This window comes from Ursus maritimus, unplaced genomic scaffold (genome assembly GCF_017311325.1).
Source record: "Ursus maritimus isolate PB19 unplaced genomic scaffold, ASM1731132v1 scaffold_32, whole genome shotgun sequence".
NCBI lineage: Eukaryota > Metazoa > Chordata > Mammalia > Carnivora > Ursidae > Ursus > Ursus maritimus.
In genome coordinates, this window is record NW_024425786.1 from 15,921,141 (window position 1) to 15,943,340 (window position 22,200).

At 59.5% G+C, this 22,200-nt stretch overlaps 1 protein-coding gene across 1 annotated transcript in view; it reads right to left on the minus strand.

Moving 5' to 3' along the window:
* HSPG2 (heparan sulfate proteoglycan 2) overlaps window positions 1–22,200 on the minus strand; it is a 99,648-nt gene that overhangs the window by 42,486 nt on the left and 34,962 nt on the right. The window contains 30 exon segments of the mRNA XM_040645922.1: window positions 873–1,064; window positions 1,441–1,581; window positions 1,894–1,988; window positions 2,314–2,363; window positions 2,831–2,917; window positions 3,250–3,377; window positions 3,461–3,574; window positions 3,753–3,864; window positions 4,518–4,636; window positions 4,758–4,937; window positions 5,115–5,291; window positions 5,422–5,562; window positions 6,434–6,501; window positions 6,680–6,738; window positions 6,829–6,915; window positions 7,393–7,520; window positions 8,233–8,380; window positions 8,489–8,685; window positions 8,782–8,961; window positions 9,447–9,610; window positions 12,045–12,191; window positions 12,284–12,435; window positions 12,528–12,672; window positions 12,814–12,945; window positions 14,747–14,866; window positions 14,952–15,206; window positions 15,464–15,592; window positions 17,131–17,291; window positions 17,570–17,628; window positions 17,734–17,843. Of these exon segments, the coding sequence (XP_040501856.1) occupies window positions 873–1,064; window positions 1,441–1,581; window positions 1,894–1,988; window positions 2,314–2,363; window positions 2,831–2,917; window positions 3,250–3,377; window positions 3,461–3,574; window positions 3,753–3,864; window positions 4,518–4,636; window positions 4,758–4,937; window positions 5,115–5,291; window positions 5,422–5,562; window positions 6,434–6,501; window positions 6,680–6,738; window positions 6,829–6,915; window positions 7,393–7,520; window positions 8,233–8,380; window positions 8,489–8,685; window positions 8,782–8,961; window positions 9,447–9,610; window positions 12,045–12,191; window positions 12,284–12,435; window positions 12,528–12,672; window positions 12,814–12,945; window positions 14,747–14,866; window positions 14,952–15,206; window positions 15,464–15,592; window positions 17,131–17,291; window positions 17,570–17,628; window positions 17,734–17,843 (3,977 nt within the window).

Below are 22,200 nucleotides of genomic sequence, written 5' to 3' on the forward strand. Positions count from 1 at the left end.
AGAGGGAGAAAGGACTAGAAGGTCAGCCTTGGGAGGAGGCTGGGATACCTGTCCCAGGAAGAAGGAAGGGCAGCTTGGGAACCACCCCTCCTGTGTCCCTGACCTCCTTGGGATCCGGGGTGAGGGGACACATCTGCTTGAGCACTGACCTCGGCCAGCAGGGGTCTTTCCCTGGGTGCCACTGGGTGGCATGGACCGCTTAAGGAACGCCGCTTGGGCCGGCTGCTCTGGAGTCGGCCCCTCGGATGCTGCCCCCTGCCCCTCCCCATCACCACCAAACCACGGCTCATCTCTGGCCAGTGGAGTATCCGAGAGCAGCCTCTGACCTGGCTCTGAAGGCCAGCACTGCCACCTTCTGGGTGTCCCCTTCGTTTCCTCACAGGGCGGGGGCAGGAGTGGTGACTTACAACACGTACGAGCACTTAGCACAGCGCCCGCACAGTGAGAGCTCAAGAAATACGACCTATCATCAGAGTTAGAATCACGCCCAGGGCCGAGCACAGAGCGGACAGCCTGCATGAGGGAAGGTGGAGGGAGCAAATGGATGAAATTGGATACTGCTGTCTCCTTTGTGTCTGTGTTTCCGGGGCCTCGCCCAGGACCTATCTGTTGCACGAAGGCTAATAATCATTGACAGGAGGGCACGTCTTATGTGCCGGGCGCGATCTCTCATCCTCCAGCCGCCCTGGAGCTGAGGTTTATCAAAAGGCAATTGGCTGGTCAGCAGCACAACTGGGTTTAGACAGAGGCCATACACTGAACCGCAATGTGGCCGATGCCTGCTCTGAGTCCCCCCTGGCCGTGGGGCTCAGCAGGGCCAGCTGGGAACCGGCAGCGGGGGAGGGCCTGCCAGCCCTCACTGCACATCACACCTTGTCTCCCTGGTACGCCTCCGGCAGCTGCCAGTAGAAGGACTCGTGGCCGAGCTGGGCAAAGTTGCCAAAGGACAGCTGGGCGCCCTCAGGCACAGGTTCCACGGCGAAGCCTCCCGTCAGGCGGCTGTTCCGCTGGGGGTTCACCAGGGCAAAGCCTTGGAAGTCCCCAGGGGCAAAGCGGGTAGAGATCTGGTAGCAGAGAGAGGATGGGGTGTCAGCCTGGGCTCAGGGGTGGGCACCTTGGTGGGGGTAGGGCAGGGGACGGCATCAGGATGGGTCATGGGAGGTTGCTGAGAACAGGGCTAGGACGGAAGTAAGGGGGGAATGGGGAGGCCACCGGGGAGAAGACAGGCGTGCTGGGCTCAGTGCTGACACAAGCGACAATGGGGTCCCAGGGAGGGTGTTAGGGTAGGGGCGAGGGTTGCTGGGATCTGTGCTGACGGGGGCCGTAACGCGGGCATGGGGATGGGTATCCTCATAGGCAGAGGGGACGCCACTGGGCCGGCGCTCTGACGGGCCCCAGGGAGGACGCGGAGAGGAGCGGAGCACGGGCATGCGCACTTACCAGGTGGCGGGAGTGGGAGGAGCTGGTGCACTGCTGGGTGACGCCCATGCAGAAGCAGGGCAGGCAGCCGACGGGGTTGCTGGCGCTCAGGAAGAAGTGGTGGGGCCGGCAGTGACTGCACGTGAGGCCTTCCACCTGGGCCTAGGAGGATGGATGGAAGGGTGGCTGTGGGAGCTCGAGGGGATCTCTTGCACCTCCAGCAGCCTTTGAAGCCAGCCTCCCAGCCACTTCCAGCAATTCTGGGGGAGCCTCTGCAGCCCCCATGCCTAAGCCCGGCTCCAGTTCGCTGCTGCCTGATTTCCCACGGGGCCCGAGCAGTGGGGCAGCGATGGGGCCTCTGGGGAAGGGTGATGGGGGCTCAGGGGCAGCCCCAAGGGTACAGTGAGAGGGAATGCCAGGGTGACCACCATGGCTGTGGTTCGGGGCCTCCTAGAGAGGGGGGTTTGGACTAACCTTGCAATGGCACTGGCCAGCAGCGTCACACTGGCTGCTGATGCTGCCCTGGGGGTCACAGCCACAGCCGATCGGCTCTGGCAGCTGGCCATCTCCTGAGGTGGAGGGAAGTCACAGCTGGAAGCCCAAACCCGAGTCCAAGCACCCTCACTTCCACCACCCTCTGGGCATTGAACTCACCACCAAGAGAGGGAGTGTTTATTTCTGAACACCTACCCTATGTAGGCATTACACCTATTCATAGCAGCCCTCTGGAGTGGGTGAGGTTTTTACTGTACCCATTTTACAGATAAAGAAGCTGAGGCTCAGAAAGGTAAAGTCACTTGTCGCAGGTTGAAGGAGAACTAAGGTTCTGTCCTAGTTCCACCCCTGGGGGAGACCGGGCAGCCCGACCCCAAAAGCCTCCCCAACCCTACTCACTTCGGCATGGCTGGCCCTGGCTGGGGTTGCCATAGTAACCTGGGGCACACCTAAGGAGAAAGCTTTGGATGAAGGGAGGGCAGAACCACGGAATCCTGGTGAGCCTGCTGTGAGCCCAGGACTGTGCTGGGGGCCGCCTCCCATATCAGACTCAGACTGGAACCAGGCCTCACAGTGTGGAAAGGAACGAATCAGCCCAACTCACCCATTTTACAGGTAGGGAGACAGGTGGGAGAAGAGCAGGGACAGGCCTGAGGCCACAGAACCAGTGAATGAGCATGATTGGGCTTTGAACCCAGGACCTTTAGCAAGAATGAGGGTTTTCTGAGAAGTCCCTGCCCTCACTGGGGCACGGGGTGCTGGGGTTGGAAGTGAACTGCAGGCCTGGATCTCTGAGGATTCAGGCTCTCAGGGGAGACAACTGAGTGTCTTCTGGGGACTGGCATAAGGGGAGAGTGGGAGGCTTCTGGGGCAGCCCCTCCTGAGCACTCCCCACCCAGCCCACCACCCGCCTCACCTCTCACAGTGACGCCCGCTGTGGCCTGGGGAGCACGCATCACAGGTGGGGTGGCCGTCGGTGTCCAGAAAGCAAGTATGGGTAGCCCTGACGGTGTGGGGGGCAAATGTCTAGTTAGAAAGTCAGTAGCCCTTCCTTTAGGATCAGGGGAGAAGGGAGAGGAAGCGTGGGCAAGCGAGCTCTGTGCTCAGAGCCCTCATTCAATTCTCACACGAGTGAACAAGGTGGGGTGTCTCTTTATCTCCATTTCACAGATGAGGAGGTGGAGGCCCAGAGAGTGAAGTGTGCCTTATACAAAACGACACAGTGAGGCGGCAGCAAGGCCAGGATTTAACCACTGCCTCTCAAAAGGGCCTGGGAAGAAGGGAGTCTGGAAGGGGGCAGGGGATATTTCGGGAAAGGGCAGGTACAGGACGCACTGGCCACCGGCGGGGGCTCCATAGCACGGGCATGGCTGGCAGTCCTGCGGTGTCCCCCGCTGGGCATCCCCGTAGTATCCGGGCTGGCACTGCTCACACTGAGGGCCCTCCGTGTGGTGCTGGCAGCCCTGGAGGGGGCAGAGCGTAGGTTAAGGCTGGGCCCCTGGACGCCAGCGTTCCCTGGGCAGGAAGGAAGGAGGGCGGGACTCACCTGGCAGGCACCTGTTTCAGGCTCACAGACCTCCGTATGGCCATGGCAGCTGCAACGTTCACAGGTGCCCAGGTAGAGGCCACTGGGCATGCGTGTGTAGCCTGTGTCACAGTCCTACAGGCAAGAAGATTAGGCAGTAGGAGGGCCTTCCTGGGCAGGGCCGGTTCAGGGCCATGCCCACTGGGTGGTGGGGCTGGGGTGGGCCTGGGGAGGATGGGAGAGCTTAAGGGGGAGGAGCCTGGAAGCATCAAGGAGGTTGCTGGAGGACAGGTGGGCGGGGCCCAGGGCTCACCTGGCAGGAGGGGCCACGGTACCCGGCTGGGCAGGTGCACTGTTCCACTTCCAGCGCGGGGTCCTGGCCAGTGTCCTCAGGCACAGCCACATCCATGCTGATACCAGAGACCCTGGGAGTGACAAGACGCACCACGAATGAGCACACATTCCGTGCCAGGCGTCCCTGGAGTTCTGCGTGAGATTACGTCGTTAATTCTCCCAACGGCCCTGCTGTGATGTTTTGGGGCCCCATCTGGCTCCCCAACTGGGTGTCATCTCCCAGCTGCTGCAAGGGTCGTGGCGAATGGCTTATACCTACAACTCTCTCCAGAGAATGAGCCTTCCTTTGCCGGACAGAGCACACGAGCTTGCTCTCCCGGGGTGACCAATGACAGCCTGACCTAGGGTACAGAAGCCTCTCTGCCTCGAAGCAGAATGACTCTGCAGGGCTCCTTGTGGGGTGAGGCTGAGGCTAATCTGGATCAGAAACCACTTCCTTGCCTGCCCACTTCCCCTTCCTTTGTTCGTCTGTCCTTCCCTCTCCCTCTCGCCCACGTTCTCACTGAATTGTGTGCTCCCCAGTCCCCATCTCAGGCTTTGCTTCTAGGGCACCCGACCTGAGACCAGCCCCGTGATCTCTATTTTACAGACGGGGAAAATGAGGCACGCAAGGCCCCACAGCCTGTATGTGGGAGAGCTGGCCCTCTGGCCACACTGCATCACGCTGCTGAGACTGGAACCACTGCCCCAGGTCCCTGCGTCCTCCTGCCCTGGCCCCAGACACCTGCTCTCAGCTGGCCGCTGGGTGAAGGACGCCTGGATCAGGAGGGTGTCGATGCCCGCCAGTGCCATCAGCAGGTGCTCCCGTGTGGCCGGCTGCCCATCAGGCCGTTGCCATGCTTGCTGCCAAGGAGAGGACACGTGTGTTGCCAAGCCCTGACCTCCCAGGCTACTGATGCCCCTGAGCGAGAGAAAAGCAGGGGCCCGCCCCTCCCCACGCCAGGCTCCAGGCAGTGCGGCTCACCTCCCGGAAGGGCACCGTGAAGGTGCTGGGCTGCCCGGGGCTGGGCTCCTGGGAAGTATGATGTTCCAAGACAATGCCATTGCCCTGCAGGACAACCAGGGGCTGCCCGCGCAGGGGTGAGGAGCCAGGCTGGGGCCTCTGGGTCACCGTGAAGCGCAGCTCTCCTCCATAGGAGGTCACCTGGGACACAGGGTAGACAGGTGCTCAGCGGAGGCCCCAAGGTCCGGCCCCGCCACCGCTCCGGTCACGCCTTCCCTCTTTTCTCCGAAGGCACCCTGACGCTCTTGTTTCCGAGCCTTTGCCTGTGCTGTCCCTGCTGCCCAGAGTTCCTTTGCTCTTCCCCGCCCCCCTGCCCACCTTGTCCCCGCGAAAGCGTGGGGGGAGGCTCCAGAAGTAGGGTCCGGCCAGGAGGTTGTGGAAGGAGGAGAAGACCAGCTCCCCGGGCGCGGGTGAGGAGACGCCCTCGCTGGTGGTGTGGGTGCCCGCAGCATTGGTCAGGCTGAACTGCCCGGGCTCTTCAGAAGCCCCACGCACCTGGGAGGGGGAGAGGAGGCCGGCATGGGGGCTGGGGGCTGGCCCTGGCGTGTGGCCCACCCTGGGCTCAGGGTTCCCCCCCCCCGCCCCGCCCACTGCCTGCCGTCTCCCCGCCCGCCCACACAGGTACCTGGGCGCGGCTCCAGGACGAGCTGGTGCACTGGCGACTGACCCCCATGCAGAAGCACTTGAGGCAGCCGTCAGGGTTGCGGGCGCTCAGGTGGAAAGAGCCGGTGACACACTCGTTGCACAGACGCCCCACCACGTTGTTCTGCGGGCACAGAGCTGGGAGCTGCAGGACGGCCCACAGGAGGGGCTGCCTGGAGCTTCCGGCTTCATCTGCCCACCTTCTGGATGGGGACCCAAGGCCGGGAAAGCCATGGAAAAAGCACTTATAAGCAGGGCTGCCACCATGTGAACAGTGATTCCCAATTAAGAGGAGCTTAAGCAACGAATCTTTTCCCCCTTTTCACTTGGGCTGATAGGGGGCTCACAAACACACGTAGATTTGAAATAGAGCAACTTGGTTAAAAGTTACTGCTACTCTCTATGGAGTGTTTCATGCACTGTGCTGGTTTCTGTTCGACCACCAGCTCATTCAGTTCTTCTGAGTACCTTCGGAAGTGAGTGATACCTCCGTGCTTCCCATGAGAAAACGGAGGTTCAGGGATGGGAGAAATGATTTACACCAGGTCCCTTGGCTTGCTCATGCATTCTGGGATTTAAGATCTGGAGTGCTTAACTCCAAAATCTGCCCAGTTCTTTTTTCCACTGACTCTCGATTCTCCCACTCTTACTGCAAATGATGTCCCTCCCCTGAGCCTCCGTTGCTCATCTGTAAACTGGGGACACTAATACCCATATGGTCACGTCAGCGTGAGAACATTAAAGGCGAAGGTACAACACAGAGACAGCAGTCACACAAAGAATGACGGGCAAAGCACCTGGGAGTTCAGCCCAGGCTACCTGACCCCCCAGTGTAAGCTCCTTCCCGCTGCCAGACCACCTCTCATGAGGGGGAGCCTCTAGCTAAGCTGTCACCCACCAGCCAAGGAGCTAGGGAGAAGGTGGAGCCTCCTTCCTCCCTCTCCCAGCTGTGTCCCGGGAGGCCCCTGGGGTGGGGGAGGGGAGGGCCTGCGTACCTTACAGCGGCAGGCCTCCCCAGAGGTCCCCGTGCTGCCTCGCTCGTCGCAGCGCACAATCTCCTGGTCTGGAAGCACAAAGTGGGTGTCAGCAAGGCAGGGGGGAATGGGATAGACCCAGTCTGGCCAGACAGGTGGCAGAAAGGGATGGCTCCCCAAGGATCATGGGGTTGGGGCCAGGCTCCAGGACTGGGGTCCGGTGGGCAGCCTGGGGAGGTGCCCGGGGATGGCGGCTGTGATACTCACTGGTGGGCCTGCACTTCCCGCCGGGCTGGATGGGGTTGCCCTCATACCCAGGGGCACAGCTGGTGGAGAGAGGGAGGGTCGTCAGCGGCACTTCCGTGTCCCCACCCAGGACAGATCGCTTCCCCCGGTCCCCGCTGGCTCTCCCTCACCTCTCACAGCGGCGGCCTGTGTAGCCTGGGGCACATGCATCACACGTGGCTTGACCATCCGTGTCCAGGAAGCAGGTGTCTGAGAATCTGTGGGTATCAAGTGGCGGGACAGGGGGCAGGGCTGCAGCGATGGGTCAGGCCAGGGCTTACACTCCCACCTTGGGAAATGATTGTTGCCCACATGGCACAGTATGCCATGAGACATGATGCCGTCTTTGCCCACCTATCCTTTTTTTTTTTTAAGATTTTTTAATTTCTAAGTCATCTCTACACCCAACATGGGGCTCGAACTTACAACCCTGAGATCAAGAGTCGCATGCTTTACTGAGCCCCTGCCCACCTATTCTCCATCTGCAGCCTCATAGTAGCACCAGAAAGACAGATGGGCCCATTATATGGGGAAGGAAGCTGAGGCCCAGAAAGGTCAAGGGGCATGGAACAATTTAGTGACCAGGTTAGGATTTGAACCCGGGTCTCCCACCTCCCTGCCCAGAGTATGCCCCTTGCCTGCTGTACTGCCCACCGCCCCCCAACACACCTCCCCCACCCTGAGCCGGCTCTGACCTGCGGGAGGCGTCAATGTATGGGCAAGGGCAGGGCCGGCAGGCAGTGGCTGTGGCCTTTGTGGCGTCCCCAAAGAAGCCAGGCTTGCATTTATTGCACTGCGGCCCCTCTGTGTTGTGCTGGCAGTTCTGGGAGGAAGGGGAAGGAATGGTTCAGGTCCTACAGAGCAGGCCCTCCGCCCCCAGTGTAGGGCCACACTGGATTCCGAGCGTGGCCACGTGAGGCTGCCCCAGTCCTCCATCATGCTGGAATTACTTCACAGCTCTGCAGCCTGGGGAGAATCCAGCTGCATCCTGATGGGGAATTCGTCACCTCACACGGGCAGTCTGTTCCACAGAAGGTTCTAAATGCCTGCTTTATCCGGACCTAAACCCGCCTCCCTTTTCTAACCTGTATCCACTGGCCATTTCAGGCCTCTGGAATCTGTTTCTTCTTACCCTATGCAGCTCTTGAGGAATTTGAAGATGGTAGCTTTCTCTGCTTGAGCCTTGTCTTCTGTCAGCTCCATAATCCCAGCCCCCTCCACTATTCCTTAGAAATACATATGATTTCCAGGCTTCCTCCCCTTAGGGCTGCCTTGCTAAGGACCATCCTTAACACAGTATTCTCCAGGACTGTTCTGACCAGGGTGGAAGAGAGTAGGACCTTCACCTCCCTTATCTAGACGTTATACCTCTGTTAATGCATCCAGAGGTCATGACAGTTTATCCAGCAGCCATGACAGTCATTCTAGACACTCATGCTAAGCTTGTGGGCACCAAGAGGCTTCACCCTGGGCCCCGCACCCTGTCTGTGCTCCCTGCCCCAGCCAGAGTCTGAATGCCAACTGACACTACTCACCAGGCAGTGGCCATACACGGGGTCACAAGAGCTGGCGTGCCCATTACAGTTGCAGCCAGAGCAGGTGCCCAGGTAGGGCCCGCCAGGCACCCGGGTGAAATGGGCATCACAGCTCTCGCAGGATAAGCCGGAATAGCCAATGGGGCATCTGTGGGGGCAGGACGAAGACAGTGGTTACAGGAACCGTGAGGCCCTGCTGTTTCTCCCCTATCCTTGCTGGGGACTCTGTGGTTTCGAGCCCTGCCAGGTCAGGTACCTGCACTCCTCCACGCTGTGGGCCCGGCCGTGGCTGGTGGCGTGGGTGACGGTGGTGTCCATGGCGACGTCACTCAGGCCCACGCTGGCCATCTTGGCATTGTACACCGTCTGGATGAGCACGGCCTCCAGGCTCTGCAGCACCTGCAGCATCTCAGCCCGCTGCACTGGCCGGCCGGACTCGTGGACCCAGTGCTCCTGGATACGAACAACGGTGTGTGGAGGCGTCACACGTGAGCACCTGCCCGGCCTGTAGCCCCTCCCCCCAGCCCTGAGAGCTCAGGCACCGCCTACCTCGGAGAACTGAACCTGGCGCTGGTTTAGAGTGCCAGGCTGGGTGGGCACGTGCCCTCGGGAGAGAAGGCGATATCCGGCGCCCACGAGGACCACATCCGGCCGCTGCACTGGCTCCAGCATGCCACGGGCCAGCTCATAGCGCACCTTGTAGCTCAGGGAGCCACCGTAGGAGTCCACCTGGTCGGGACAGGGCAGATCAGGGCAAGGAAGCCGGGGGCACGACCTGATGCCTGCTCTGGGCCCAGTTGGCCCTTCCTCCTTCCCTCTGGGTGCCTGGAGCTCACTGTATGTCTGGCACAGAGCTGGCCACGGCGAAGCAGAGATGGGGGGAACTTGGCTCTGCCTTGGGGGTACTCGGTCCAACACGGGGAGTAGACTAAAAGGTGCCCAGGGAGGCCCAAGGAGGAGCACTGATCCCATCCCTGGTGTGGGGGAATGGTCCAGGAGCCCCTTTCTAAAAGCTGACTCGGCACTCCTTCCAACCTGAGCGTGGTGGCCAGACACCCTACTCTGAACGAATAAGCCAGTACCCCCCTTTTCCCCAGAGTGGAGTCTGTCCTGCTGCCTGCCAGCTTCAGAGGGAGCGGGACCCAGGCGGGTTCTGGGCATGGGAGTGGGGCTTGGCGTTTTTCCCCATCCAGAGCAGCAGTCCCGTCCCTCACCTTATTGCCCAGGAACTGCTCGGGCAGAGTCCAGAAAGAGTCATGCACTAGGAAGCGGCGGGACAGGTCGACCAGCTGGAACTCCTGCAGAGCAGGGTCGATCTGCAGCTGGGTGGAGGAGAGGGGTGGCATGCCGGGCTGCGAGGGCATCGTCACATTCACACCTGAGGGCAGCAAGAGGGAGGGGTGAGGGCCACAGCGCATGTCTGCCCGAGACACCCGCCTTGAAAGGCGGTTATCCAGAAAGATGGGAAAGTTCTGGGAGAAATCTGACTTAAAGAGAACTTCAGTGTCTTTCCCCAAGTCAAAAAAAAAAAAGAAGCAGTTTTTTTCTTCTTTGGAGTAGCCTTTCCCAAAGCACGCTGTGGGGAAGTCAATGCTGGAGAATGATGGCTGGGAACCATCTGGGAAACCACAGGGTCAAGAAAAGGTCACGGGGATTCTTTGTAGCAGGACTTCTCAGAGCCTTTTGTTTGAGGACAGCTCCACGGACTGTCAGGGTTGGAACGGCCCTCAGGGGGCAGTAGAGAGCTACCCAGGGCTGAAGAACAGCCGCCAAGTCCTGGTTCCACTGATGTGTGAGTCTGCACAAAGGCCTCAGTTTCCTTATCTATACAGTGGAAGCAATACTGGCTTGTTTCAGAAGGTTATTAGGAAGCTAAAATGAGCAAATAGATAGGAAGTACTTAAAACAGAGTGTGGCACAAAAGCAGCGCTCAAAACCAGCTGTTTATGGTCTGTTGTCATTATGATGGTTGTCTAGCCCGCCAGGGCCCCCCCCCCCCACAACATACACGCACGCGCACACACACACACACACACACACACACACATACACACGGAGGATTTCTCTCTACAGCGTGCTTCCAGATCCCTAGGGCAGCACTAACCATCCAAGAAAATGTTGGTGAGGACAGACGTGTCCTGTGCTTGTACTCTCGAATACAGTAGCCACTAGACATATGTGGCTACTGGGTGCTCAAAATGTGGCTAATGTGGCTGAGAAAGAGATTAATCATGTTTTTTTTAAAGATTTATTAATTTATTTGAGAGAGAGCGAGAAAGCCTGCGTGCACAGTGGGGAAGGGCAGAGGGAGAGAGAGAATCGAAGCAGACTCCCTGCTGGGCACGGGGCCCGACGTGGGGCTCAATCTCACAACCCTGAGATCATGACCTGACCCAAAACCAAGAGTTGGATGCTTCACCGACTGAGCCACCCAGGCGCACCAGCGAGTGGATCAATTTTAATTTAAACAGCCACATGTTGTTAGTGGCTACCGCGCTGAACAGCTCTAAGGGGTGGGGGGCTCGTTGCCTCCCAACCCTGGACAGGTTTGACTCTTAGAAATTCCTTCTTTGTGCTAAGACTACATCTGTGTGAAACCAGCTTCCCCCCTTCCTCTTAAATGTAACCCCTGTAACCATGGAGAAGTCCACATCCACGTCCGCAGAATAACCACGCGGAGCCCCCAAGACCAGGCCACGCTCCCCCAGGCCTGCCTTCCTCCCTCCTTTGCAGGGATGTTTTCGTGTCCCCCGCATCCTAGTCACCATCCAGGCACAGGCCACCTGCTCAGCCTGGAAGCCCCGCCCACCCTGACTGCTCCGACCCCGATCAGACAGGCCCGGGGTCCAGCTCTCAACATCCTCTAAACAGCCGTGTAACCCTAAGGAAGCCACACAGCCTCTCAGAGGACCTCAGGCTCCCCGTCGGAAAAGAGTAAAAACAGCCCCAACCCTGCGAGGACGACCGGCTATCTGATGACTGTGTGTCGGGCCACAGCACCGGCTGAGTGCTTACTATGGAGGCAGCTAAGTCCTCTCCTTGCATTTAATCCTTTGTGATGCAGAAAATGAGATGGGATGCAGCTCCATGCGGGGCAGTAAACAGGGGCTGGGACTTGAACCCAGGTCCGTGTGCTATCTGGGCCCATGCCGTTCTGCCTCTCAGAGCCAGAGAGAGCGGAGTCCAGCTGCCGGCCTTTAGGTTTGGGGACACAGGCCTGAAGAAGCCAAGGGTCCCCCAGACAGGTCAGGCCCAGGCTGAGAAGATGCCGAAGCCGGGCTCTGGGGACACTGGCACCTCTCCGCCTCTGGGGATGGGGTTGCTGCGGATGACGACGAGGACATCAGGGAGTACGTACGGGGCACTTAGCACGGACTGAGCACGATTCTGCATGGCTTATATACGTTAGCCTGTTAAGTCCTTCCAGCAAGGTGGAAGGTCGTTCTTCTTTTATCCCCATTTTGTAGAGGAGGAAGTGGAAACACAAGACCGTCCCTTGACCAAGGGCACAGGCAGTCAGGGAGCGTCAGGATTTACACAAGGCGTCTGGCGCCAGAGCCCGCCCTCTTCATCACCCAAGCAGGCAGACGTCAAGGGTGGACTTGGCTTTTCCTAAAATGTTTGTTTCCCCGAAGTATTGTTCTCGCAGGGCTCAGCCTTCCTTCGGCAACCCTGTGCCTGTCCTTGAACCTGGCCCCACCCGCCCACCCATGCTGCTCTCCCCTCTCTGCCCTCTCTCTAGGCCTGGTGCCCCCCACCCCCGCCCTCCTGCCCACCGCAGCACCCGCCCACCTGTCCGCCCGCCAACGCACCCTTGAAGTCATCGGGCCGGTCAAAGCGCAGCCGGATCTGGTCCCGGAAGCGGCGGCTGCTCTGGCACACGCTGGTGGCCCCAAAGCAGAAGCAGGGCAGGCAGGAGGCGCTGTGCTCCAGGTAGAAGTGCCCGTCGGGGCAGGGCCCTGCCGGGTGGCACGGGAGCGGGCTGTAGCCGGTCACCAGCACGTGGTAGCTCGACCACCACGACCAGGGCCCATCTGCCCACCGACTGTACCTCGCTTTGGAATGAGCTCCAGGACACCGTCAGGAATGCCGAACACCATGCCCCGGGCGTTCATGGCCTCACAAGTGTAGGCACCCTGGTCTGCCTCCTTCACATCGCGGATGGTCAGCGTGCCACGGCCTCCTTCGCTGGTCACTGTCACCCTGGAGGGCCCCGAGACAGAGGTGGGGTCAGGCCAGGGCCACTGCCCAGTGTCCCCCAGATCCCCAGGCCTTGCCCGGGCTCAGAGCCATACCTGGGATGAGAGGGGATGTGGCCCCAGTTAAGCCTCCAGTTGATGATGGGGGTGGGGACGCCAATGGCCACGCAGGTGAAGGTCACTGTCTGGCCCCGGGAAGCCTGGATGGACTCCTGGGGTGGGGTCACCACCTGGGGGGGCACTGGGGAGACCGGAGACAGGAGTGAGGGGTGTGAAGGGCAAAGGGAGGAGGAGTGGGGGAGGAGAGCAGGGCCATGGGAACCCACCCACCCTAGGGTTCAGGGCCCGTGGCTTGCATCCCCTAACCCCGGCCCCCACTCACTGCAGCCAAATTCATCACTGCGGTCGGGACAGTCGCTCTCCTCGTCACAGTGGAAGCTGGACGGGATGCACGTGTTCGTGGAGACACAGCGGAACTGCGTGGGCCCGCACACATCCTCGGGGCGCTTGGCAGCTAGGGGACAGAGCCAGGCGGTGTGGGCAGCCTGCACTGCCCTCAGGGAGGATCACCCCCACTCCCACCTACACCCAACAGTCAACCCTGCCTACGTTCCCCTGGTGTCCCCAGGGTCACTCTCCTCGCCCGCATGACACACAGCTGTCCTGATGAGACCCACACACTGTTGCCACAACATTGCCAGCTGTCACCAGCCGGCCATCAAATGGCTCATCACATCACCCTGTCCCCACCACTCGCTGCACCTGCATTCCCCCAAACAGAGACACACCTGGCACACTACAGCCACTCAGTTCCTTCCACACTCAGCCGGCCTCAGAAGCACAAGACCTCTGTCAAAGGCACAGGCAAAGTGACTGGCATCCCTAGACACCAGGTAATGCCTGGTGCGGGGCTCTCTAGCAGGAAGGCCTTACAAGCGGCCTGCCACAGCCCGAACCTCGCTGCTCTGTACCCCTCTGACTGGCCCAGGGGGGCCACCTGGCCTGAGGCCGCCGCCTGAGGACTGGCCAGAAGCCCGGGGTTGGCCTGGCACCAGGGCTGGGCCCCAGCTGGGCATCTCTAGGAGACAGTGACCGAAATCTTTCCTTGGGGAGACTGACTTTGGGACAGACACACATACAGGGACAGAGAAGGCAGAGTGGTGTAGGAGAGGAGGCCACGGGGAAGGAAGTGAGAGGAGGCCAGGAGGCAGCCATCTACTGACCAGCTTGGGGCTTCTGTCCCAACACTCTAGGACCTCCCAAGGCCACTCAGCTTTCACATTCTCTGTCCCGCGCTCTGCCAACAAGGACTCGGTCTCCTTTGATTTTTCCCCAGCTGAGAAGGGCTTTTCAACTAAAGCCCTCAATTACTTCTCTTTCCCAAGGGGCTGTCTCGTCAGGCAAGCTTAGAGCCACAGGAAGGACACCATAAAACTGTCAGTATGCGGCATGCTGCTGCTTTTCTCTGGCACCGATGAGGGGCAGGGAAGGCGGAGGAAGGCAGGGAGGAGCCGGACCCGCGGACAGAAGGAATGTCAGCATGCGCCCAGGCTCGTGACCCGGGATCACAGAGAAGTGATTTGAAGATTATCCTCAATCTCAGACTACCAATGCCCGGATTCACCTACAGGGCAGGGCACTCAAGATGCTACCTGATAGGGCGTCTGACTCTCCAGCCTCACCCACTTAACGTCAGAATGTCTTTAACATTGTCTGGAGGGCTGGGTGGATGTCAGTTGAGTGGATGGGCCGGGCTAGGAGAAAGGAAGGGTGTTAGGTTGGTGGGTGGAGAGCTGGAGGAAGAGCTGTGTGGACAGACAGCGGGCGGACCGAGAGTTGGGTGAATGGGTGCATGGAGAGATGAACAGTGGCCGACGGAATGGGGAGACGATGAAGAGCTGGGCAGATGGGTGCCCAAAAAACTCAGAACTAGCTCTATGTGAAGAAGCCTTACGCCCATCAGGGAAAGGCTCTGACTCCCACATAAGCCAAGAGTCAGATCGTTAGGGGACACCAGGCTATCAAGCCCTCTCGGCCACTTGTCTGAGTTTTACCCAAGTGTAAATAACACAGAGAAGAGCTATTATAACAAGGGACAGAAAAGAAACAAGGAGACATTAGCCACAGGCAGTCTGGCCACACGGATTCCTACAAAGCTCAGCTCAGAGCCAAGAGCCCTCACCGCTGGGGTCCGAGAGAGAGGAACCTTCAAATCTGTCCCCAGGGCCTCTGCGCTCGGCCAGGGAGAGCAGACGGTTGTACACGCAGGGCTGGGGCAGGGGGGCTGGGCCCGGGGGGGGGGGCAGCACACTCACGGCAGTCGGTCTCGTCGGTGCGGTCCTCACAGTCAAAGTCCCCATCACAGTGCCACAGCTTGAGGGCGCAGTGCCCGTTCCCACAGGGGAACTCATTAGGCTCGCAGGGCGGACTGGGGCCTGGGGGACCGGGCCAGGTTCAACCAGCAGCCCTCCCCCAGCCACTCCCCTGGCCCCCTCCCACCCCCACCCTGCCGGTCCTCACCGCAGTCTAGCTCGTCACTGCCGTCCTTGCAGTCCTCTTGCCCGTCGCAGATGTAGTCTTTGGGGATGCAGTGCCCGCTGTGGCAGGTGGCCTCGTGAGGCCCACAGGGCAAAGGCCTGCCTGGACTGGGGACCAGAAGCTGGGGAGCAGGCATGCCTGGGAGCGGCTGTGGAGTGGTTACCTCCGGCTCCGGCGCTAAGGGTGGTGTCTCCGCCAGGGCAGGGGCTACGGAGCTGAGCTCCGGGACTGGCTCCTCTGTGGACAGAGCCCTCCTGGTGTTGGCACAGGGTGGCGGCACGTGGCTCCTCATCCCTCACCCCCACGCTCTGCTGGCCCTCCCTGTACCTCCCTGCCACATGCATTGCCCCCGTCCTTCCCGTATCCCTGCCCACCTCCCTTAGAGCCCCTGCCTGCACCAGACCCTCACGGCTCCCGGTAAACTTGGAGGCCCCGGGGCGCCCTGGCCCCGCCTGGTGTCTGCAGGCCACCTGTGGCCCCGGATGGCCCCTCACCACAATTGAGCTCATCAGACATGTCCCTGCAGTCAGGCCTCCGGTCGCAGCGATACTCCAGGGCTATGCACTCGTTGTGGCTGTGGCAGGCAAACTCGGCCTCGGTGCACACTCTCGAGACCTGGGGCACTGCAGAGGTGGGACAGGGTCAGTGGGGCGGGCGGGGATGGGCGGGTCGGAAGGCATGGGCGGCACAGGCACTGCGTGGCTGGGAGCAGGCTTTGGGGCCCTGTGTCTGGCTACTTGGCTTCTGGCAGACTTCCGCGAGGCAGAAGAGCGCACGGTGGACACATCACAGCATACACAGGGCATGGAACGTGTGGCGGTGGCCTCACCCATCCCTTCCAGAAACCCCGCACACAGTTAACAAGCCACACGCATGCGGCCACCACATCACATCACATGCAGGCCGCAAGCTGGCCCAGAGAGGACGGGCGGAAAGGCCGAAGGGGCGGTTGGTGGGCTCTGCCCAGCCATCTGACCCTCCTCCTTCCTTCCCCTCCCTCCAGGAACTCATCCAGGTACCTGACTGGGCCTAGGTCTGGCTTATACTCTCACCCGGTGTCACTGCGGCCGCCACGGCAGCCGGAGGGGGCGGGGGTGTCTGTGCTGGAAAGGAAGGTGTGATCAGCACCAGCCCACCCGGGGCCTGGGACCTAGCCAGGGCGGCTCCCTAAAAAGTGGGGAGAAGAGGGCTGGGCGCCCAGCAATCTTCAGATCTGGAGCTGGGGATGCCAAAAGAGCACACCCGATCTTTCGGCGCATTCATTGGGGTTTTATGTGTGGAATGAGAGAGGTGATGGTTTCACTGTTTTTTCTGGTTGGGCTACGGCATGGTAGGGAAAGAGTGTGTTCAGTTCTGGGTTCCCCCAAGTCAGGGACGGTGACGTGTCGGGGCTTTCCCAGGGGAGAGACAGGGATGGAATCGGGGCTGAGAAGCAGAGCCTGTGGGGGAATGAATGGGGCCTGACTGGTCTGGGAGTCCTAGCAGGAGACAGGGTGCCGTGCAGAGAAACCCGGGTTGACCAACAGCGAAGGCCAGTCCTTGTATCTGATAGCTGTGTGACTGTGGGCTGGTTTCTTGGCCTCTCTGAGCCTCGGTTTCTCACTACCTCTCATCACAGGTTCTGGCAAGACCGGCACAGACATGGTTTGGCATCAGTTCTGGCTTTTCCACTACTGCCTGTGTGACTGGACAAGCCACGTGTTCTTTCTGGGCCTCAGTCCCCTAATCTCTAAAACAGGAGGAATATCTACTTCACAGGAATGATGAAGGTTGAATGGGAGGCTGGACATACGGGCCTCACTGAGTGCCTAGTCAGCATTCAATAAACATTTGTTGGTTATTATTAAATGCAGAAGTGTTTGGATCTGAACGTACCGTATGCAGAAGGGAATGATTACCTACTGTCAGCGTATAGAAGTCTAGAGAGAGAGAGGGAGAGCAGAAACTGGGTCTAATTGGACACATGTTCAAGGAAACAGATTACACCCAAACCCAGCCAGGGCTGCAGAGAGACTGATGGAGCAGACTCGTGGGGTAGTGAGCTCCCAGTCCCTAGTGGTGTACTGGTCCCATGCTAGAAGAGCCCATGGGGGAACCCTGGAAGGGGACCCACATGAGTCTGAGAAACGAGGAAGTGCCCCAGGCCCCAGGATGGGCTTACCTGTGCCCAGGCGACGGAACTGGAAGCCCTGGGGGGAGGTGATGTAGGAGGCAATGGAGCCGCTGGAAATGACCGTGTGCAGCACCCCCTGAATCTGAGCCCCGTCCGCGTTCCCTTCCGAGCCCACGTCCAGCTCCACAAACACCCAGCCGTCCAGCTCCCTAGGGATGGGGATGGGGCAGGGGAGCAGGGTGAGGTCGACCCCCGCAGACTCAGCTCCTCCCTCGGCCCCCTGCCTGAAGCCCAGGCCTGCTCTCCTCTTTCCCTATTCCTGCACAGCCTGGACCCAAGTGGGGCAATTTAAGGTTGAAATTGTCTCCCCAAACTCCTAAAATTCCATCAACAGAGATCCACTCCATTTGGCTTCTCTTACTTCCCCTCCTTGTCACCCCCCTCCCACCACCCCGTCCCTCACCGGCCCCCAGGGGACCCTTCTCACTTGATGAACACCACACTGACAACCTGGTCTCCAGGAATCTTCAAGTACTCCGACTCGAGCTGGAGAGTGACACAGCACCGTCAGCCTCCAGATACCTTCACCTCAGGGCAGTCCCGCACCCCCCATACTCGGGGAGCTCCCGAGCCCCTTCCTCTTCCCCTCACCGTGTCTACCACCGCCTCGGACACCTCCCGGAACTCCTCGGAGCCCGCATCCTCCAGCCGAGGGCTGTAGTGGATGGAGCGGGTGAAGTTGACCAGGGCCCGGAAATAAACTGCAGAGAGGAGTGGAGTGTCACCATGAGGGGCCTGGCCTGGTAGGCGGTGGCCTCAGGCAGCTGGGCCAGTGGGAAGAAATTCAGGGATGGTCTCTAGTGGCCTCCGGCCCAGGCTGACACCTGTGTGCCCATAGCCATGCCCAGCACTGCCCGTATGAGCCCTTGTTGCAGTGGCCCTGGCAGGCCTGCCCAGGGTCAAAGCCAAGGCCCCCACCCTCCAGTGAGGGGCTTCAACCATCAGGGAAGTAGCCTGACCCAGAAGGTAAGCGACAGTGCTGAAGAGGCTCCCAGGGGCACAGAGGATGCTGGACAGGAAGGGCTGGCTTCCAGAAGAGGCTGGCCTGGCACAGGGATCTGCCACGAGTGACTGAGACATGCTTCCCCACTCTTCCCTGGCTGGTTCTAGTCATCCCTCAGGGCCCGGCTCAGCCATCACCTCCTCCAAGAAGACCACCTGAACTGCCCTTCTCCCTCAAGCCTGGCTGGGTTAGAGACCCCCTCCTCTGGATCCCCCAGCCCCCGGGCTCCCCCCATCAGAGCACCTTCCTCCCTGCACTGCACAGATCCTTCCCGGTTACACACGAGCTGTAGGATATCATGGTGAAAACCATGGCTTCTGAGGTCAGCCACACCGCAGGCACTGACCTCACCTCTCCGAGCTTCTGTTTCCTCCTCGGTCAAATGAGGATATTAATTACATTGACCACCCTGGGGAGCTGGAGGGAATAAATGGCATCATGCTTGCACGCACCATCTCCCCAAGCACTTAGATGCGGCACCTGGCACAGAGCAAGTGCTAGAGAATTGGGAGCTGGTGCCCCCTTTCTCTCCTGCTGCACCCACTGTGGACCTGATGAGGACAGCCATCCTGGAACTCATTCACCCCTGCATCCCCGGAGCCAGGGGAGTGCTTGGCATGTGGTTGGTGCCTAAGAAGTGATGGCTGAACAAATTCATATCAGATGGGTGTGAGCATACATACACGACTGTTGTCTGACCACCCACTATATACTATGCAAATATATACATATACATATAATATGTATAATGTTTATTTTTGTTTTTTAAAGATTTATTTATTTATTTGAGAGAGAGAGAGGGAGAGAGAGAGGAGGAGAGAGAGAGGGAAAGCACACAGGGAGAGGCAAAGGGAGAAGCAAACTCCCCGCTGCGCAAGGAGCCCGATGTGGGACTCGATCCCAGGACCCTGGGATCATGACCTGAGCCGAAGGCCGACGCTTCACCGACTGAGCCACCCCGGCGCCCCTGTATAATGTTTCATACACGTTAAATATCACGTTCATGAGTTCACGTAGCAGTTATACATACAAGATGACAGGACTGTGCACGAGTCATACGCATGCACGGGCACGCACAGGCACACACGCGCGGTGCCTGGAACAGAGCCTGGCATGTGCTAGACGCAGACCAGTCTGTATCATACGCTCACGGTACACACAGACGGGTGTGTGCACACTCACTACATACACAGACTAGCGTGCACACACACACTTTCTCGAGCCCCTACTATCTACGAGGTTTTTTCGGCATTAAATCTTATAATGAATCACGAATTTAGGTGTGAATTATAAATGCCAAGTTAATGAGTTACAAATGTTTAAATGCGTACAAGTGCCGAGGACAGACCCTGGGCCATAGGAGGCGCCATATAACGTGAGCTCTTACTACAGGAGAGCCAGCGTAGTGTAAAAAAAAGCTTAGCTGTGGAGTCAAGTTGCCATTCACAGCTCTGTGACCTCGGGCGACGTACTTAACCACCGAGGGTGAGCCTCGGTGTCCTCCTGTGTAAAATGGGGGTAACAGTGGTGCCCGCCCCAGAGGGTTCCTGTAAGGATTAAGTTCAGAAATGTAAAGTACTTATAACAGTGCCGGGGGCATACTAGGGGCTGCCTGGTTGAGCTGTAATTATCGTCTCTGGTCTTTACAACACACCCGAGGGGTGGATTTGGTTTTATTACCTCTCATCTGAGAGAGGCATTTATTCCTTTAACAAATCTATATTGAGGGCCTACTATGTGGTTGGTGGTGTTCTCAGGGCAGAGGGTCTGGCCGTGAACTCCACAAATGACCATTCCTGTCCCCACGGAGATCACTTTCTTTTTTTTTTTTTTTTTTTTTTTTTTAAAGATTTTATTTATTTATGTGACAGAGAGACAGCCAGCGAGAGAGGGAACACAGCAGGGGGAGTGGGAGAGGAAGAAGCAGGCTCCCAGCGGAGGAGCCTGATGTGGGACTCGATCCCGGATCGCCAGGATCACGCCCTGAGCCAAAGGCAGACGCTTTAACGACTGCGCTACCCAGGCGCCCCCGGAGATCACTTTCTAGTGGGAAGAGAAAGGGAACCAATGAGCAAGAAATATATGGACTCTGGGGAAAGAACAGGGGCTGGGGAGAGGGCGTGTTGGGGTAGGGGTAGGTTGCTACATTCCCAGGGTGGCCAGGCAAGGACTCTCCTCAAAGGGGATCCTTGAAGGAAGACAGTGAGCCATGGAGAAGAATCTCGAGAAGAGTATTCTGGACAGAGGGTACAGCAGCTTCAAAGTCCCTGAGGCAGAAGTGGGTTCAGAGAGGTGACCAATGACAGGGTGCAGCTGGTAGAGCAGGGAGTGGTACTGGCTGGGCCTGACTTCAAGGCCCGTCCTCTTGCCACTTCACTCGGTCAGGCCCACAGGTGCACAAGCCCCCCTGAGCAAGGACCCTCTTCCTCTGTGGCTTAGGCTAAGCAAGCCCTGGGATGTCCGGATGGGGCAGAAGGGGACTTCTACACTGAGAGAGGGTGCTTGTGATGGCAGGGCTGCCTGCTCAGAGACACAGGGACGGTGCTGGGCTGGGCTCCTGGGTGCCTGGTGGGTGGGGCTCTGTGGCTGGAGCGTGGAGGCCGTGAGCTGGGCCACAGAGGCCCCTTGTGAGCAGGCACAGAGGCCCATTGAGAGTCCCCCACCCCAGCCCCTGGCCTCAGCCCCATGGCCCAGCGCGGGCGAGGAGGCCGGGCCTCTGCCCAGGAATGCGCCCGCTCCCGGGGGAGGGGGCCGGGGCTCCACAAAGCCCTTTTCTCCGAGGCCCTGGGAAGGGCTCGGACCCTCCAGCCTGACCCGACCCCTGCCTCCTCCCAGACCAGGGGTAGGTCAGGGCGAGCACCCTCTCTCTTCCATCCTGAACTGCCTCCCTACGGCCAGTGTCTGAGGGTTGGGGCAGAAGGTAAAGCCCTGTCTGTTCCAGGAACCAGCACCTGGAGCTGAGGGTACTGCTACTGAGTGAAGCTGCCTGGGGTGCGTGTGCTTTCTGGGTGCCTACCCTGGCCAGCCCTCTCCCTCCTGGCCCTCATCTGACCCCATTCAGACAGCTCACTTGGAGCCAGAGGCTGGAGGGGCAGAAGGCCGGGAGCTGCCTGCACCCAGGTGGGGGTGGGAAATACCCACGTGACCACCCCCTGCCCCGAAAGAGACTATCCCACCAACTCCCTGCTCAGCAGAACTCCTCTGCCACACACCCAGGCCCCTGAACCCCAGCCCCGAGGGCCCCTGGGTCCCTTGGGTGGGCCCAGCATCAGCAAGTCCTGAGGTGGGTACAAGATGCCTGCAGCCTCTAGGACGCTTTTCCCCAAGGGGCTGCTGTACTCATCTCTGTCCAAGCAGCGCCTGGGGTCGGGGAAGACCAGGGGCTCCGCCCACTGTGTTTAGAGCCGGATGCCCAGATGGGGCCTGGCTAGGTCCTGGGCAGGGGCCAGCCGGCCCCCCAGACCCAAAAAGAAAGAGCCTCGGAGCCTTGTGTGTGACAAAATAGAGGCTGGAGAGGACGGGGAAAGGGAGAAAGGACAAGGTAGGGAGAGGGAGGAGAGGGAATGGGGAGGGAGGCAGACGGAGCCCCCCAGGCTGCCTGGCCTCGCTGGCAGGAGACTCCTCACCAGCCACAGGAGAGCCGCCCAGGGCCTGCAGAGTAGAGCCGCAGAGATAACGGCCGGGAGGGACAGCAAGGGAGGTAGAGGGGACCAGGGGGAGAGATGGAGATGTGAAGAGACAGAAACAGACAGACAGACAGGAGGAAATGACAGAGACACAGAGAGAAAGTGGGGAAGAAGGAGAGCAAGGTTCGAGACACAGGAGAAGGGAGAGGGAGAAAGAGACGGAGAAAGACAGAGAAGGAGACAGAAGGATGACGCACAGATGAGACAAAGAGGAGAGAGACAGCCCAAGGCAGGAGACCGAGACGGGTGTCAGAGCAGCCAGACAGGTTAGAGATGGAAAGAAACCAGGTGAGGGGAGGTGGGGGGGAGTCCCAGAGACAGGGAGTCAGAGCCAGGGGCTGTCTGCCAGGTTAGGGTAACGGCACACAA